Here is an 18,183-nt window from a genome sequence, read left to right as displayed (position 1 = left end):
AATGCATATGTACCAATGCCTAGAAAAAATAGGCCTGTTTTTGCGCTGCAGCATCAGGCCCAGTTTCGTCTTAATCCGGCCCTGCTTGTATGTAGATGCTTTAAACAATTTTTTTATACAGTTAACAAGTCATAGATGTAGAAGCTACGATGTAGTAGATCAAAAAAATTGAGAAACCATCCACAGCACTATGAAATAGCTCAACAGGCAATTCAGTAGAATAATGCATGACGGAATGTCGGTCGATATTTTATGGTAAATTAGTTCCTTTTAAACGTAAATATTTCAAGTGAGTTGTTTGCTGTACATAAATAATTGATAGTTAAGATTTCTTCAAGACAGCCTTAGTTAATCATTAACTACTGGGGCACTTATTATGCGGAGTGATCGCAATCGATGTACACATATGTCGCATATTTCTGCTTCAACGAAGTTATAGCCTTTCTTAAGATGGACGTGAATGCTCTGATGAAAACCATGTTTATTGACACCCGTTCTTTGAAGACTAGTTTTTTCAAGGTTAAAGTTGGGAGTTCTATTCTTATTGTGTTCTTGCTTGCAACACTATCTACTGCAATACGTAAGTTGAATGTGTATGACTTAACAGATCATTTGAGGTAGACTAAATGAACATTGTTATGTAGAAGGTTTTAGCTTAGCGTTGGACATAATTATGACTGCCCTACACTCGTCAATTTTATTGCAAAATTGTTTTACTGCATAGAAAATGAATAATGTATAGAGCAATTAAAATTCAAGGCCATAATGTTATTCTAACTTAAGCCAGTTTAAAAAGACCATAGAAACGACAAACACCGGCTAAATGTATCAATTTTACCGAGCAATTTATGAGTACATGATGAAAGCCAAGAGATGAGTTGTCTTCTAATGAAGCTAGGTACAGCCAAGGCATGGGTGATAGTTAAAGTCTAGAGCTAGCTAATAAACAAATGTCTGTTAAATTTTGATCGATGTTTGCGGTATATGTTGTAGTAACTTGATTAAAATGTTGCATCACATTCTGTGTATGCCTTAGCGTAGTTTAGACATATTGTAAAATATAAAGCGGTAGTAAACATGAACAGCAAGAGGTATGGCTTTACCACCTTAAAGTTCGAGTAATTAAGACCGTTGATAAAAATAGAATCGAACAAAGATGTGGAAAATTCCCTGTAGTTGCTAATGTTGACATAAATCGTTTCCTTATTTACTTTCAGTTTAAAGAACAAATACATCTATTTAAGTGACGTAAAGGAAAACAGATGTTTCCACGACGTCGTAACTCAAAATGAAAGCAGACTCAACAAATTAACATTTTTTGAAACAAACATTTGCAAGTGTAATTTTTTATTCAACGTTGTCTCAAAATGATCAGCATGATGATAGTATTTTTTTTTTAAATTAAATTTTACTTTTTTTTTATAAAAAAACATATTTCCTAATTATGAACATGTAATTATCCTTGCACAGGTGCAGTGATGTATTACATTTATCCGTTACTAACTATTGTGAACATTTTAATAACATAATTATTAAACGTATGGTAGCTCCAAAATTAGACTTAAAAATGAATTTTCAGTTAAAAAACTAAACATTTCAACTTTTACAACAAACGTAAATCCAAATCTGCTTGTTCTTAGTAACTGGGTACAAATTATCCTTTTAATATAGCCGGTTGAACACAGGATATGGTAATTCGTTCTAGATCATTTATGCTAACTGACAGAGGAAGGCTTGGCTAGTCGCAGTATAATCCTGATAATGTGAACAAAGCTTGTATGTCAAAGCTTTTCTGTCTATTTCTACAGAAAATACCACAGTTGAATCAACATTTGCAGCTGAAATATACACAACAGGTAAAGTGTTGTTCGCACAAATAAGATAAGTGAAATACAAAATTGTTCTGTGCACTTCTTTACCTTGCTTAGGCTTGGCAATCTCGATTTGCATCGTTTTATGTCACGTCATACTGACTTGCACGTTGAAGACAATGGCAGTAGAGTAAATCAGCCTAGCTTTTATATTACCTCTTTCGTTCCTCGCAGATCCAACAGTCTATCCTTCTACAACAACAGCGAAGGTGACGTCAGGTATACTTGTCAAAATTCATTGTAAATCCCTTAAATATCAACATCTACGGTAACCAAATCTTTCGCGAAAGTTAATTCTGTATGATGTTTCCATATTACAATTGAAAAAAGTGCCCTTCTTGTATTACAAGTATACTCAAATTTTATTAGATACAAGGTTTTATATCTCTAAGTCAACTACACCAACCATTACAAATTGTGACTTATTTTGACATAAATGTTTGCATTTCAATTGTTTCTATACATCTATAACAATATTTTTAAAATTCTGAAGTATATTATTAAACCTTCCTGCGTTGACGTAATATGTGGCGGATGTACTAATTGCGTTTACGACATTTACGTTTAATTGCTTGGTATTAAACTGCCTGCAAATTTTTATAAATCTCAAGTGAAATTCCATTTTGATAATTGTTTTATTTGATGCTTACTTTTTATGCGTGTAAAATTTAATAGCGGTGAATCTGTTGAGCAGATGCAAGAAACGATGCATTTTCAGGAGATTTTGCGACGTTATCCTTGGGTAAATAAATTTGTCTCACCAATAAATAATTATTACATTTCAGCCAGAAATTCAACCTAAAATGTTTTTTTTACACTAAATTATGTTATTCCTGCAAAAAAAGGTGCACATTTTTGAAACTATCTTTCAGTTTTATAACGATTTCTCGCAGTAATAATAAAGTCGGTATTATTATTGCTCTCACCGCAAATGCTTCATGAATTGAGGGCAAACGTCAATCCACATCTGCTTGTTCTTAGTTACGGGGTATAAAGAATCCTTTTAATATAGCTGGTCGAACACGGGATATGGTTTTCTATTCTAAATCATTTATGCTAACTGACTGAGGAAGGCTTGGCTAGACGCAGTATAATCCTGATACGCTCGTTTTACATAATTTTATCACGCTTGCAGGCTATAATTGTTAATTCAACAAAATCGACAACTTTTTGTAATTAAAGGAGTTTAATTAAAACCTTGTATGTTTATTTTTACAGAAAATACCACAGTTACATCAACATTTGCAGCTGCAATATACACAACAGGTAAAGTGTTTCTTGCACTGATAAAATGAGTGAAATTCATAAATTTTCTGTGCAATGTTTTACGTTGCTTATAGGCTTGGCAATCTCGTTTTGCGTCGTTTTATGTCACGTCATACTTAATTGCACGTTGATGACAATGGCAGTAGAGTAAATCAGCCTAACTAATATATTATCTCTTTGCTTCCTTGCAGATCCAGCAGTCTATCCTTCTACAACGACAGCGAAGATGACGTCAGGTATACATGTCAAAATTCATTGTAAAACCTCTAAATATGAACATCTAAGTTTACCAAATCTTTTGCAAAAGATTATTCTGTATTATGTTTCCATAAAACAATTTGAAAATGTGCCATTTTTCTACTACGAGTATACTCAGATTTTATTAGATACAAGGTTTTATGTCTGTAAGACAACTACACCTACCATTACAAATTGTGATTCATTTCGACATAAATGTTTGCATTTCAAATGTTTCTATTCATCAATTACAATATTTTTAGAATTCTGAAATATATTGTTAAACCTACCCGCGTTGACGTAATATGTGGCGGATGTACTAGTTGCGTTTACGACGTTTACGTTTAAATACGTGGAATTAAATAGCCTGCAAACGTTGGAAATACCAAATAAAAATCACATTTAATAATTTTTTTATATGATGCTTATTTTTTTTGTGTGTGTAAAATTTAATAGCGGTTAATCTGTTGAGCAGATGCAAGAAACGATGCATTTTCAGTATAGTTTGTGACGTCATTCTTGGGTAAATAAAATTTGTCCCACCAATAAATAAATATTACATTTGAGTCAGACATTTAGCCTAAAGTATTTTTTACAGTAAATTATGTCATTCCTGCAAAAAAAAAGGTGCACATTTTTGAAACTGTCTTTCAATTTTATAACAATTTCTCGCAGTTATAAAAAATTCGGTATGATTATTGCTCTCACCACAATTGCTTCATGAATTTATACCAAACGTTAATACATATCTGCTTGTTCTTAGTGACGGGGTACAAATAATCTTTTTATAATGGCTGATTGCACACAGGATATGGTATTCCATTCTATATCATTTATGCTAACTGACTGAGGAAGGCTTGGCTAGACGCAGTATAATCCTGATACGTTTGTTTTACATAATTTTATCACGCTTGCAGGCTATAATTTTTTATTCAACAAAATTGACAACTTTTCTAATTAAAGGGGTTCTATGAAATGGTTCTATGTCTATTTTTACAGAAAATACCACAGTTACATCAACATTTGCAGCTGAAATATACACAACAGGTAAAGTGTTTCTTGCACTGATAAAATGAGTGAAATTCATAAATTTTCTGTGCAATGTTTTACCTTGCTTAGGCTTGGCATTTTCGTGTAGCGTTGTTTTCTGTCACGTCATACTTACTCACACGTTGAAGACAATGGCAGTAGAGTAAATCAGCCTAACTAATATATTATCTCTTTGTTTCCTTGCAGATCCAACAGTCTATCCTTCTACAACGACAACGAAGTTGACGTCAGGTATACTTGTCAAAATTCGTTGTAATATTTCTAAATATGAAAATCTACGGTAACGAAATGTTTTGCGAAAGATTATTCTGTATGATGTTTCCATATTATAATTGAAAAAGTGCACGTTTTATACTACAAGTATACTCAAATTTTATTAGATACAAGGTTTTATATCTCTAAGTCAACTACACCAACCATTACAAATTGTGACTTATTTTGACATAAATGTTTGCATTTCAATTGTTTCTATACATCTATAACAATATTTTTAAAATTTTGAAATATATTGTTTAGCCTACCCGCGTTGATGCAATATGTGGCGGATGTACTAATTGCGTTTACGACGTTTACGTTTAATTACTTGGAATTAAATTGCCTGCAAATTTTTATAAATCTCAAGTGAAATTCCATTTTCATAATTGTTTTATTTGATGCTTACTTTTTATGCGTGTAAAATTTAATAGCGGGTAATCTGTTGCGCAGATGCAAGAAACGATGCATTTTCAGGAGATTTTGCGACGTTATCCTTGGGTAAATAAAATTTGTCTCACCAATAAATAAATATTACATTTCAGCCAGAAATTCAACCTAAAATGTTTTTTTTACACTAAATTATGTTATTCCTGCAAGAACAAAAGTTGCACAGCTTTGAAACTATCTTTCAGTTTTATAACGTTTTCTCGCAGTTATAAAAAATTCGGTATGATTATTATTGCTCTCACCACAATTGCTTCATGAATTTACAGCAAAAGTTAATCCACATCAGCTTGTTCTTAGTGACGGGGTACAAATAATCCTTTTAATATAGCTGGTCGCACACAGGATAATGCAGTGCATTCTAGATCATTTATACAAACTGACTAAGGAAGGCTTGGCTAGATGCAGTATAATCCTGATACGTTCGTTTTACATAATTTTATCACGCTTGCAGGCTATAATTGTTAATTCAACAAAATCGACAACTTTCTGTAATTAAAAAGGTTTCATTAATAGCTTGTATGTCTATTTTTACAGAAAATGCCACAGTTACATCAACATTTGCAGCTGCAATATACACAACAGGTAAAGTGTTTCTCGCACTGATAAAATGAGTGAAATTCATAAATTTTCTGTGCAATGTTTTACGTTGCTTATAGGCTTGGCAATCTCGTTTTGCGTCGTTTTATGTCACGTCATACTTACTTGCACATTGAAGACAATGGCAGTAGAGTAAATCAGCCTAACTATTATATTACCCCTTTTGTTCCTTGCAGATCCAACAGTCTATCCTTCTACAACAACAGCGAAGGTGACATCAGGTATACATGTCAAAATTCATTGTAAACCTATAATTTTGAACATCTACGGTTACCAAATCTTTTGCAAAAATTTATTCTGTATTATGTTTCCATATTAAAAATTGAAAAAGTGCTTTTTTTGTACTAGAATTATACTCACGTATTCAAGTGTACTCAGATTTATTTAGATGCAAGGAATTTCCTCTCTAACTCAACTACACCAACTTTGAAAAATTATGACTTAGACATAAATGTTTGGATTTCAATTTTTTCTATACATATATTACGGTTGATCAAAATTTCTTAAATATATTATTAAAGCTTCCTGCGTTGACGTAATCTGTGATGGATGCAGTAATTGCGTTTACGACAAGGCCAAAATATGTGTTTGCAAATGCATTTCTGGATATAAACAAAACACATTGGGACAGTGTGAAGCCGGTAACAATTTGTTGTTTACAGTTTATCGAGAAAAAAATGATTACATTTATCCTGCTGTTTGTTGAATATTTTTAACAATCTAGTCTAGACAAACAACTAAATATAGGTCATTTTCACGAGAGAGGAATTACTTTGTTTTTATAACAGTTTTGTGCCCTGAAGAAATGTTAAATTACCCCAATACACCTGGCATTGTGGTCACTTTTCCTTTTACGCAAGCAGGATATTCAAATGCATCGGTAGACACATGTCCAGATAAAACTTCAAACGGTAAAAGTTATAAGCGATTGTATTAAAACATTTCTTAAATCTATAAAAAGTAACAAAAACTTTTGATGTTTGAAGCTGTTATGAACGTTAAAAATTTTTCAGATGGTTTGCCTTATGGTAGCAGAGTATGTACCCTAAGCGGTCTTTGGCTTGCGCCTAATTGGCTCTCATCTTGCGACACGAATGCCCAGGTATATTCTTTGTTACGTCACTGCAGATAATTTCTCTCTGATGGTGAACTATCACTATGTGAAACCGAAAACTTTATGTGTTTATTTTTTTGCAGAGTTACATCGGTTTAACGTTTAATACGACAGAAGAACGTCAAGTTGCGGCAGATGATTTAAATATAATTACGTCAGACCCGTCATCCTTAAATGCAGATGATATCACAACAACCGTGCAAGCTTTAGATAATGTGATGGATGCGGAAAACTTGGATAAAAATGTATTGTATACTATAGATGTTTCGATGTTCACATATTCTTGTAATTGATACTTTATCAAAATCTTTGATTATTGTAGACTTCGTCTTCAGTTGTGGCCACAATTGGAAACTTGCTCGGTGTCTCCGAGAAGGAACTTCAACAGAGTGGTCAAGCTGTCAAGTATAACCTGGTTTAAATCCTTAGTTTATTACAAACCTCCTCTGTTCTTTGAGACTATAACATCCAACGATGACTATACTTCAATTTCAATTAGTTTGATGCAAACTTTGGATTCTGTTGGAGAAAAAGTCGAACTTAATGCAGGAGAAGAATTCCAGACTGTTAGCAGCACAGTAGCCATTGGGGTGGTACAGGGTAATTCAACTGGTATGTGTGGAAAAAATAAAACGAAACAATCATTGATTTTCTTTTAACAAATTAGGATAATTTAATTGCAGGCTTCAATAGCGGAATTGGATACAAGTTCTACTCTTTATCAACACCAACAGAACTTGGATTTCGATCAGATCAACTCGGTACATTCTACTCCAGCAAACCTGATGAACAAGCGTCCTCTTACATCGTTTTGCCTTTTGAAGTGCTCATGCAAAGTGAAGGTTCTATTATTACAGTATACATTTTACTACAACGGTGAACTTGGCTTCATGTACAGTGATCGAAATTAACTTAGTCGCCTATTTTTCGTTCAAAAATGTATTAATTGAACAAATAGATTTTTTTAAATTGCTGTGATTGCCGTCGTTGTGTGGGCCAGGTGTTAATCAGCCACCTAAGTTAATGTTGGGCACGTTTCGGACACCCACTGCGTCTCGATCTCATCCAAAATCGGTTTTGTTCCATTGCTGTGATAATTTGTAGGAAATCGAACGAGCTTCTATGCATTTCTTGACGATAAGCTTTTTCGAGCGTCAACCGCCACAGGAACCTATTCTGGAAATGACTATATTGGTTCTGAAGTTATCCTTTCAGCATCAGTAGTCAATGCAACCAAGGCTCAAAATCTTGAAACTCCAGTTGTATTGAAGTTTACATTCACACCGGTATGGGTCGTTATTTTATATCGGAAATATTATCATTTTAGAGCATACTACTTGACAGAGGTGGGCAGTAACGCGGAACTACTGTACCAAAGTACTGTACCGCGATACTTTTGTCGTACTAATACCAATACCGTTGGCACTTTTAGAAAAAAGTACCGGATCTCTGTACCGAATTACTTTTTTCAAGAAAAATAAGTCGGCCCCGATACTCAGTAAAAGTATACTTTTAAAATGATTACTTCAAGGTTTTGACAAGTATGTTTTTTAAAACTTCATTTTATTTAAAACTTAATGCCAATTTTAGCGTTTTTTATTTTTTTTAATCCACAAATGTCCGATAAAGGCGCAAAGAATGAGTAGCCAAGTGCCAAGAATGCCAAGTATTGGTACCGTTACCGACGGGACTTTCAAAGTACTGACTACCCATCTCTGCTACAGAAAAATCATAATGCAACTTATTGTTATTTTGAAAGCAAGTAAATGCATATAACAGTACTCCTTTGTGTGGCCGTGTTAGAACGCATGCAATCTTACAAACGTTGAAAGGATGTGCGCGTTTTGGAATGAAAATGAAAACGGATTTTGGTCAAGTGAAGGATTGATTCAGCAAAATATCACCAATGAGACAGCAGAATGTCATTTCAATCATCTCACAGATTTTGCTACATTGTTTGTCAGTATATCTATACGAATTTAATTATTTAATAACTTTGTGCCTTCGAATTGTTCCTAATTGGGAATTATTATCTGCAGTCCACGACTTCTATTTCCTTACCGGGTAGCGATCTTATCACCATTGTTGGATCGTCTATATCAGCTGCTTGTTTGATTCTTTTGGTGATCATTTTCACATTCAGCAGGTAACCCCAGTAGACTTATGTATAAACATAGATTATAGTTCGTACTATACAAATAGGAGAAATAGATGAAAAATGTTTGACCAACGTCGATGAAATTAACCATTGCTATACATTTTATTGAAATTGCAGGAAGTTAAAAGCAGGGAAAAAATTTCGTTCCGCATTTCTCTTGGTCAATCTTGGCATTGCACTTCTGATTTTCAACGTTTCAATGATCGTAAGCGAACAACCCTCGGTGCAGAAGTCTGGATGCGAAGTAATTGCAGTCTTCATCCATTTCTCCCTCCTTGCTTCTTTAGCTTGGATGATGGTGGAAGGAGTGGTTATCTACATAAACGTTGTTCACGTGAGTGAAAAATGCTTTAAAAGATGCTCAAAGCAACTCATTGATTTTTATACCAAATTGCTACAATTAACAAAGCGAAACTAGATTTATTCATAATATTTATTCAGAGACTAACATGTTTCGGAATGTCTGATGTATCGGAATAAACATTTTTGAGAAATCTGCTTTCATTTTACTATAGTTGTAGCAATTTCTTGCAACAATCTGTTTCAACTTTCCAAAGCTACACTATTTTATTGATTTTATAACAAGCTAGTTATAAAGGGAAGGTTAAAACTTGGATTTTTATAAATTAGTTTGACTGCTTATTGGTCAATATGTGCACTACGCAGGGTATTTACGCGCGTGTTCACGTCACCGACAGAAAAATGATAACTTCTTCACTTCTATGGGGATGGCTGATGCCTTTGATTTTTGTTGCTGTAGTAGCCGGTGTCGATATGGATAACTATTCTAGAGAAGATGCAGAGTATTTCACATATTCAAAGATTAGATTGTATATCTACAATAGATAATTATATATACAGTACAAAGTAGAACTTAATACAAATGTATTGCAAATAGATGCTGGTTGCGCCAAGATTTAGTTGTGTTCTTGGTCGTCATCCCTGCTGCGTTGATCCTGGGAATCAACTTGATTCTTTACATTTCCATTCTTACATTTATCCTGTTTCGACCACGGCCAAGATCAAGCGTAATGATGATTTTTGTCTACAGTGCTGGATTATATGTTATATTAGTAATTAAATGAAATTTACGAGAAGGCCAAGGCAAACACGAGCGGTAAAATGCAATTTGAACCATTGTTATTTGTTTAGAATCGGAAATCTGACGTTTGCAAGAACGTTGTTCTTTCTGTGACTTTGTTTGTAACCGTCGGTGGAACGTGGCTGTTTGGATTTGCCATCCCAGGCACTAGGACATACGATGAAAATGCTTCTAATATTTTTGCATACATTTTTACAATATCAAACGCTTTACAAGGTATGCTTACTGTTAGATTATGTCTATGACTCTATGTGCTCACGCTTCGAGCATAGTTACACCTTATCAGACCAATAACAGTACAACATTTCCTTGTTAACAAAAAGCAACTTATACGTGCATGTTTTGTTCCTGTTGTTTTGTTTATTTTTCGCAAATATTTTCCGTTTAGGATTTTTCTTGTTCGTTCTTTACGTTGTCAGGCAACATTTTACAGTGGATATCTTCAAGCAAGTCATTAACAAAACATTTTATCCGATTTCAAAATATCCAAAGTAACCAACATACAGTACTGTAGCACTCAGATAAGATTATGCTGTAAAAATATTTGGTTGACCTACCAATACATTATATAAAACTAAATCTCCTATGCAGTTTTTAGTACGATTCGGTTTTTGAAAATAAGTATTTCTATGTAGGCGAAACGATGATCATTTCAGTGGAACAGAAAAGCAGCAAAAAGCAAGCCACATAAACGATGGAATTGATTTGCAGTGTAAGCTTACTGATTTTGCTTACCGCGATACTTACAATAAGTAAACAACGCGTTATAAAGTGGAATATATTAAACATCATTCTTTTGAGTCAGTTCATTCTACTGTCTGCTTCCAATATCCTTGCAGTATATTTTGTTCTTCTGTGTTCGTGCTTTTGAGCTTTTTGATTTATCTTTTTATCATAAATTTTTGTCTCGCTTTCATCGTTGTACAAAGGAATGTGTACAAATTTACGTATACGATCTCCACGAAGTGTAATTTGCGGTCAGTTGTGCTATTGCGTTAATAAAATCGAAGCTACCCATATAGTGAATAAGTTTTTAAGATCTTCACTTTGAACAGAATTGCTGTGAATTCTTGATATCAGTTCATGAATTATATTTATATACCTTCATATAGAGTTTGCTATTTTACAACTACAGACGCTGGAAGTCCAGATTTCGCCAGTTAGGATTCATACTCATCAGAGTTGCTTTGACGCCCGTTGGACACACGACTGAAGTAACGCTTTGTGTCGTAAAATAAAAAAGCAATCGTCACTTTTTATAGTAATTAGTTTGCTTCCATTTTCTAAAAACCAAACAAACGTTAGGCAACATCATCAGCTTAACAACAACAAATTAGTTAATAGGCTCTGTGAAACAGTTATTATTCGTCCGTAAAACTGCACACATGAACATTCAATAACTTGAGGTTAATTTAGGCCTACGCAAAATCTTCCAAATCCGGAATAATACTTCGACGGTGATAAACACTTTAGATCCGTGCACTTGTCTTTAATGATGAATGATGCAATTTGTTGCATTTTCATTATTTCTTAGCCCTAGTTTCAAGTTAATAGATTTTTACAGTCTATGACATAGACTCTTTTCTGTTTCCTACAAAAAATAGTTAAAACACTCTTCAAACCACATTTTTCAGCCAGTATCAATGACCCTCTGTCGGCCCTCAATTTACACTCTAATTCTTTAATATCCTGGGCGCTCTGAAGATATCTTGTCTATAAGCTACATCCATGGAGGCGGACATGCTTAGTTGTAGGCAACAATAACGGAGCTGTATCTGTAACAGAACTTTTTCTTTCGTGTAGCCAGGCTCAATTTCCACATTCACGGTGAACCGCGACACCAACAGTAAAACCCAAGAAATCAACTCATTTTATTCAACGGCCTCTACGACCCAAAACCAAAACCGACCTGCTCAAATCACTTAACGAACGGCTTTTATAGGGTACAAAAGGCAAGGCGCCAAATTAGTGATAAGATAAAAGTGCACAAAACGTGAGACAAACAACGGTAATTGCAACCAATCAACGCACTAGAGAACAAACTCACAAAAACGGTAAAATACAAAATACTGTGAATAACGCGTGACATAATTTTCGTTACATATCTACATGCTTACAGTACCATCTGAAATTTACTGTTCCTGCACAAGAACGCAATGCTTACGGTATCCTAGCAATGCAGTACAGTCAACTAGATTTAACTCACCACAGATATTTTATTGTGGTAAAATTCTTTTACTTTTCCGTAGATTTCAATTTGCACAACTTAACACTTTTTCCTCACGCTAATAACATGTCGACGCAGCTATAAATTGAAAAACGTTATTGACAGGATCACACTCAGAAAACGAAATAGCCCTGATATACTCATATTGTCATCAAAGCCCAAAACGCAAGAATTTTTTTAAGAAAGGTATTGAAAAAAAGAATGTCAAACAAGCGTGAAAGACGAAAACTTAAACTAAAATTGCCAATGGCGTGGGCTGGTCGCCACAAGATTTAGTCAAGAAAAAATCATGAAAGATTGGGATAAAGCAATAACTGGATAGAATAAGACCAATAGTGTAATTAAGCACGGAAAAGAGACGAAAAGTTAATACTTAAATTGAATTATACAAGTGACTTTAAACTTTAAACTTTCCAGCGATGATATTACATTCTTTCATTGATGCAAAAATGCGTCGTTATAGAGCAGTTACTTACATAATTATTGATGAATAACGATTACAAAATGCTATACTCCAAAGGTTAGATACAAATGTATAGGAGTAAGTAACTATTGTTTGTACGAATTTCACCATGCAGATTTTCGGATTGTTGTTGTTTGGATTTTGAAACGCTATTTACTTACTTTTCTGTCTTCCCAGCTTTAGATCTCAGCGAAAATTATTCATATTAATGCTGAATGTCATATCACATTTCCAAATGTGATTTTAATAGGTCGGTCGGTGGTTTATATACAATCGTAAACCTTTTGCCATCAACCATATGATGAGAGCAATGACGTAATGCAAAGCTTCCATTAAAGTCCAATTAATGACGGTAAGTAGTTGGTAGTTTTATCCGGTCATACGTGCAAATGTTTTTATATAACACATTTTTCATGTTTAAAGGAAGCTATCTACTTGAAAATTGAAACATTTACAAGGCGATGATATACAGTTGTAAATATACAAAAGTATAAAGATAAGGAATGCTTGCTGAAGATTGAAAACACGCCGTGATGGTGCAACAAAATTTGGAAAAGATCTTGAAATAGATGTGGTAACACACAAGCCAAACCGCAACGTCGTTTAACATTATAGCGATGTTTTCTTTGTTGTCACACGATTTTATTGGCAAGTATCTAGCTATTGTTCGCCTTGGGTTTGTGCTCATAAATCCGGCATGTTCTTTGAAGTTATCGTGGTTAGTTATTAACTATAGAGGATTTACGTGTACCTGGAAAACATCGAATGAAAGCTGATTCAACGTTTATTTTCTGTTTGTAGTTTTAACAAGTGATACGCAAATTTCTTCAAGGAATTATATGTTTTTTTTTGGATCCTGTAAGTGTAAAAAGACCTCTCATGAAACGGATATGACGTTCTGCACTCTTGTTTTGACCTTGCTACTAACTACAGGTTTTATGACAGGTAAGTTCAAATGTTTTACATTTGCATGATGCGTTTCTATAGAAGTATATCAAGATATTAAAGCGTTTTAGGACGGTATTTCAGTAAGAATTGAGTAAAAAATGAAACTTAGAAACATGTTTTTATGCTATTTAGGCGTACGATTTCATTTATGGTTGAAAATTCATTTATAGCAAAGTTCTCAATACATAGATCCACAAGCCTTTGGCGGTTACTAAATAAAAAGTGATGACAGAAATAACTTGGAATAAAACATTTTACCGAGCAAGCCTGGAAGAACCTCCAAAAAATTATAAACGCAGTTCTCTTCTGCGTCTAGCAGTTACGTTTAATGAGTTAACTGGAAAGTTTTTTTATAATCACGACAACCACTGCAGCGTTTTAGGCTGAAGGTAGCGAGTTAAAAAAACAAAAGATTCATAGAAGCAATTATACACGACGGCGACGCTTTAGATAAATTTAAATGAATAGAATTGATTAATCCATTTTAAAATGCGACTTCAAAATGTTAGTGCTTTTAATGTGAAAGATTCCGCAAACAGTTTATGACAAGAAACTCCCACTGAAAAAGTAAACACAAGAAAGGGAAAACAATTACATATAGGCGTATATCGAGCAAAGGAAAAGTGTCGTTTAATATATATTGACAGGAAAAATGGAAATTCCAAGTTGATTTTTTATCAAATTAAAGGTTTATGGTTCGTTGTTTGTAACTTCAATATTCACCTTACATAACGCAACAAGTCAATTAAATTGGATGTAAATTACTATGGATGGGTATTTGAGTCACTAAACAGTCACGATTTTCGCTAAAATATCACAGGAAAAGTCACAATTAATGCATTTTGAATGATTAAAAAGTCACAGACTTGTGTCTTGTCAAATTTCAAGCCGTTTTACAACAATCGTAAATCAAAACATTTATGATTGAGCGTGCCTAATATGGCTCTTGGGCCGGGTATGACTCTTCAACTAATCGATGCCGTACTTTCATTCCCTGTTTACTTTCCACAACATTGTTGCGATAAGAACGCCTGTTATTCTGCATCTATCTTTATGTAGTCTTATTACAGCGAAAGGCAGGTTTATATGCCTAGACATTTGGTCCGTTATTATCGATGTGAAGTGTTCTTTCTAGTAATAAATTTCCACGTAACTCCGTTTATGCGCAATAATTAATTTTTTCGCCTTTTGTATATTCGTATTGAGAAAAAGTCACCTACTGATACAGCTTAGCAGATGGTCCTCAAAAATTAAGACCACACAACGTTACCCACTCCCGCCGTTGACAATTAGTGCAATGCAACTTAATGACCTATTGCTTTATTCTATGACTTTAATTAGTGCCTCCGCTTTTTTTTTTGCTGTGAGTTTTTACCCTCAACATTGTGTCGTGTTTTCTCCCCTCGACACGTTTCTGCTAAACATGTTGGAATCGAATATAGCTAAGTTCTTGGTAGGCCTACCATGTTTAGTTTTTATGCCATTTGACATCGCACCATGGTTTCTCATGGATGAGTCAGCTATGTCAGCCAACACACATACGGCAATTTGCATCATGGTTGAATATAATTATTGCAAAGTTTCCGATACATTATAACCAGTTAACTTATATTTTGCAAAATAAATAAAACTGAAGATTAGCAAACTACTGTGCAATATAAGTTTCATACGAAAGTTGTAATTATCCTGATAACTCATCTCCCATGTTTACAAACACTTCTCAAAGTAAAGTCACGCAAAAACACCATACTGTAATAACTTTACGATGTGTGTTACAATTTAAACAGTATGCTTGTTTTGGTTACTACACAGTGTGCAATTGATTAGATGATTTTATTGATGAACAATATTATGTTTCAGACGTACAAGCTGTAACCACATTCATCATTGAACCGCCATATAATCCATTAGTAACGGGTTTTAACAATGTTACTGTAAGAGCTCTGTTTCCCAAGCCGACCGAATCCGGTGATACATGTTCTTGGTTCTATGGAGGAGAGTTAGATAGTTTTCAGTTTTACTCACTTGGTGACTGTGATCTTGCACCATCAGGCATATATGACAGTATTAGCTGCACCAACCAAACAATTGCTGGAACCTCTCACATAATAACAGTGCTGACGACCACCCAGCCACTGGCCCCTGGAAATATTAATTTTGAAGTGAGGTGCGATATTGCAAACAACACAGGTCCTATCAGTACAACTGTGCAAGGGGAGTATTTAGTTTTTGTTTAATGCATATACTTGTTTCATGAAAGATCCCGTCCAGTGGCAAGCTTAAAGGGCGTGTCAGAAAATTCCTTTTGATGAGTGAGAAATTTTTGCAAGTAGTCCACAAAATAATAATCACGATAAAAATGCCTAATAAAATTAGAAAATATGGTCCTACTAGATAATAACGAGCTGTATAGGCAAAAACCTTTAATAAACAATATAGGTAATTTTTTTAAGTATTTTTATGGAGGCTTAGGCTAAACGTAAGTTAGTCCCTATTCATAATGTGTAAATGCAGTGTAGAATATTTGTCGTTTGATCTAAAATGTTTCTGCTACTGAAAACAAAGGTAGATTACTAATCTACTAAAAATTGTTGGTTTAGGCGTAACGTAAAGAATATGTTCAATTAAGAAATTTCCGATTTAACGATACAGTCCGAAGTTGGAAGCCGCTAAAAATGTCCGGTTGTTACTAACAATATGACGTTAACAGTAAATCAAATTTAGGGTCTAGCACAGTGCTCTTCAACCTTTTTGTCAACGCGGAACCCCTCTTGTACTTTCGCGTTTGTCACGGAACCCCACTAACAAAAGCTTAGAAATTACGAATTGCTTGGTCAGAAAATAAAATATTTCGTTATTACACTGTTACACTTCAAAAAATAATTACACATTTCAAAACATAAACAGTTATTACAAAAGTTATAAAGTCAGACATTTAATGACTCTGTTATTGTTGCTTTTCTTTTACAATCTTCTTAAATCGAGGCTCAACGTTGCTTAATGCAATTGTCATACACATATCGACACCCTTCAAGCAACTTCTGTTTTTGTTCTGTTTATGATTGTGATGCAACAATAACGTTCTTGTTAACAGCAAGTGACGCAACAATTATATTAATGTTTTGTTTGATTGTTGACTGCACTCAACTTCTTGTTTAACAAACTTGCCTACTTGGAGTATGAATGCTGTGCAGTGATCGAAAAATAAACGGAATGACGCATCAAAATGCTGAAGTAAGAAATCAATTTCCCTAAATAAACGAGGAACCCTCGCGGAACCCTTAAAACTCACGGAACCCCACTACATGTTGCGCGGAACCCTAGGGTTCCGCGGAACCCCTGTTGAAGAGCACTGGACTCTAGCAACAATCATGTCACTGCGCACCCCATTCGTCTGCTTTACGCCCATTAAAATGGGCCAGAGTACGGTAATTTTTTCCCATTGGAATGGTAGGAAGTATGCACTTCTAACTTTAGAGTAAGACGATTTGCATTTGGAATGGGGAAAACTTTACTTCGGCAGAAATATGATTCGTGGGAAACCCCATTGCTGAAAGCAGGTAAGTTCGTTCCGGTACTGTACAGCTTGCAGCGGTGTGTGCCGTATAACTATAGGCGTAGGCGTTTAGCTTAAAGCTTATGCCATATAACTATAGCCTACGCGTAGGCCTTTAGCTTAAGGCTTATACTGTATAATAGCAGTACCTTACAGATTGCAAGGTTTAGATAAAATTGCCGTAATTGCGCGTATAATAGAATTAACCGGCTATTAAATGTCCAACTTCCGGATCCGGGTAACAAAGGACGAACAGCGAACCAGTAAGTGTGTAACCGAAGGAAACAAGCACAAATAATAGCTTGCCGAGCCTATACGTTTCATTCTTTCAGTTTTCTATACTCTCAAGCACACTTACTCGCAAAATCTGGGTACAAGCATGCTCTATTAAAAAGCGTTTTTGGCTACATCTAATCTCACCTCCGGCAGATCCGGACATCCGCCTTTTACTGACTAGGCTATCGTATAAGCATATACTTTGTCACGGTTATCACCATAATAGAATCTTAGTTACCGTACTACCACTACTGCGGCCACTGAATGCTGAGCCTGCTCTGCTGGTCAACATATTTGAGAACCTGTCCGACCTTTGGATTTTGGTTGACTGTACCGTGTTTGGCCTTTTTTACTTAAGGTTTTCTCAAACTTTAGCGGGTTTTTCATGTTTCAGCATTGACTATAGGTTATTCTTGAGACTTTGAGGTATGAGCTATAGCCCCATCCGGAAAGTACGTCGTGCATGCAACTTACGCAAACTTTGGCGTTCACTGAAATCTCAATTCTTTGTTTGTTTATTATGAATGATAGTATGAAGATAACAAAGTTTGGTTTGCACATGAGCGCGTTGATGTCTCTTGCGTATATAGCGTATATACACACTTTTCACTGTGGG

The 18,183-nt window shown here is 34.7% G+C and overlaps 2 protein-coding genes across 7 annotated transcripts; both read left to right on the top strand.

Annotated features, from left to right (window-relative positions):
• Positions 1–90: 90 nt before the first annotated feature.
• On the top strand, positions 91–11,135 carry LOC143455338 (adhesion G-protein coupled receptor G7-like). Of its 6 annotated transcripts, none has more exons than XM_076955081.1 (27): positions 91–580; positions 1,809–1,856; positions 2,046–2,090; positions 2,566–2,613; positions 3,090–3,137; positions 3,329–3,373; positions 4,374–4,421; positions 4,611–4,655; positions 5,130–5,177; positions 5,661–5,708; positions 5,900–5,944; positions 6,245–6,364; positions 6,512–6,634; positions 6,737–6,825; positions 6,921–7,082; positions 7,160–7,242; positions 7,337–7,449; positions 7,521–7,673; positions 7,942–8,123; positions 8,641–8,796; positions 8,877–8,983; positions 9,113–9,329; positions 9,662–9,825; positions 9,894–10,023; positions 10,148–10,313; positions 10,486–10,588; positions 10,733–11,135. In XM_076955081.1, exons 1-27 carry the CDS (start codon positions 397–399, stop codon positions 10,851–10,853), a joined length of 2,841 nt encoding a protein of 946 aa, XP_076811196.1. In that variant the 5' UTR covers positions 91–396; the 3' UTR covers positions 10,854–11,135. The 6 variants fall into 6 exon arrangements, with proteins under 6 accessions (XP_076811196.1, XP_076811197.1, XP_076811195.1 ...); XM_076955082.1 differs by having other exon boundaries at positions 7,521–7,679; positions 9,662–9,798; positions 10,733–11,134; XM_076955080.1 differs by having other exon boundaries at positions 7,521–7,679; positions 10,733–11,134.
• Positions 11,136–13,594: 2,459 nt separating this feature from the next.
• On the top strand, positions 13,595–17,202 carry LOC143460308 (uncharacterized). Its single transcript, XM_076957769.1, has 2 exons — positions 13,595–13,732; positions 15,596–17,202. The coding sequence occupies exons 1-2, from the start codon at positions 13,627–13,629 to the stop codon at positions 15,970–15,972; spliced, it is 483 nt and encodes a 160-aa protein (XP_076813884.1). The 5' UTR covers positions 13,595–13,626; the 3' UTR covers positions 15,973–17,202.
• The last annotated feature ends 981 nt before the right edge of the window (positions 17,203–18,183 follow it).

Source organism: Clavelina lepadiformis, chromosome 1 (genome assembly GCF_947623445.1).
Source record: "Clavelina lepadiformis chromosome 1, kaClaLepa1.1, whole genome shotgun sequence".
Taxonomy (NCBI): Eukaryota; Metazoa; Chordata; class Ascidiacea; order Aplousobranchia; family Clavelinidae; genus Clavelina; species Clavelina lepadiformis.
Note: the sequence above shows the minus strand (reverse complement) of the source record. Positions and strands in the feature narration are given on the sequence as shown.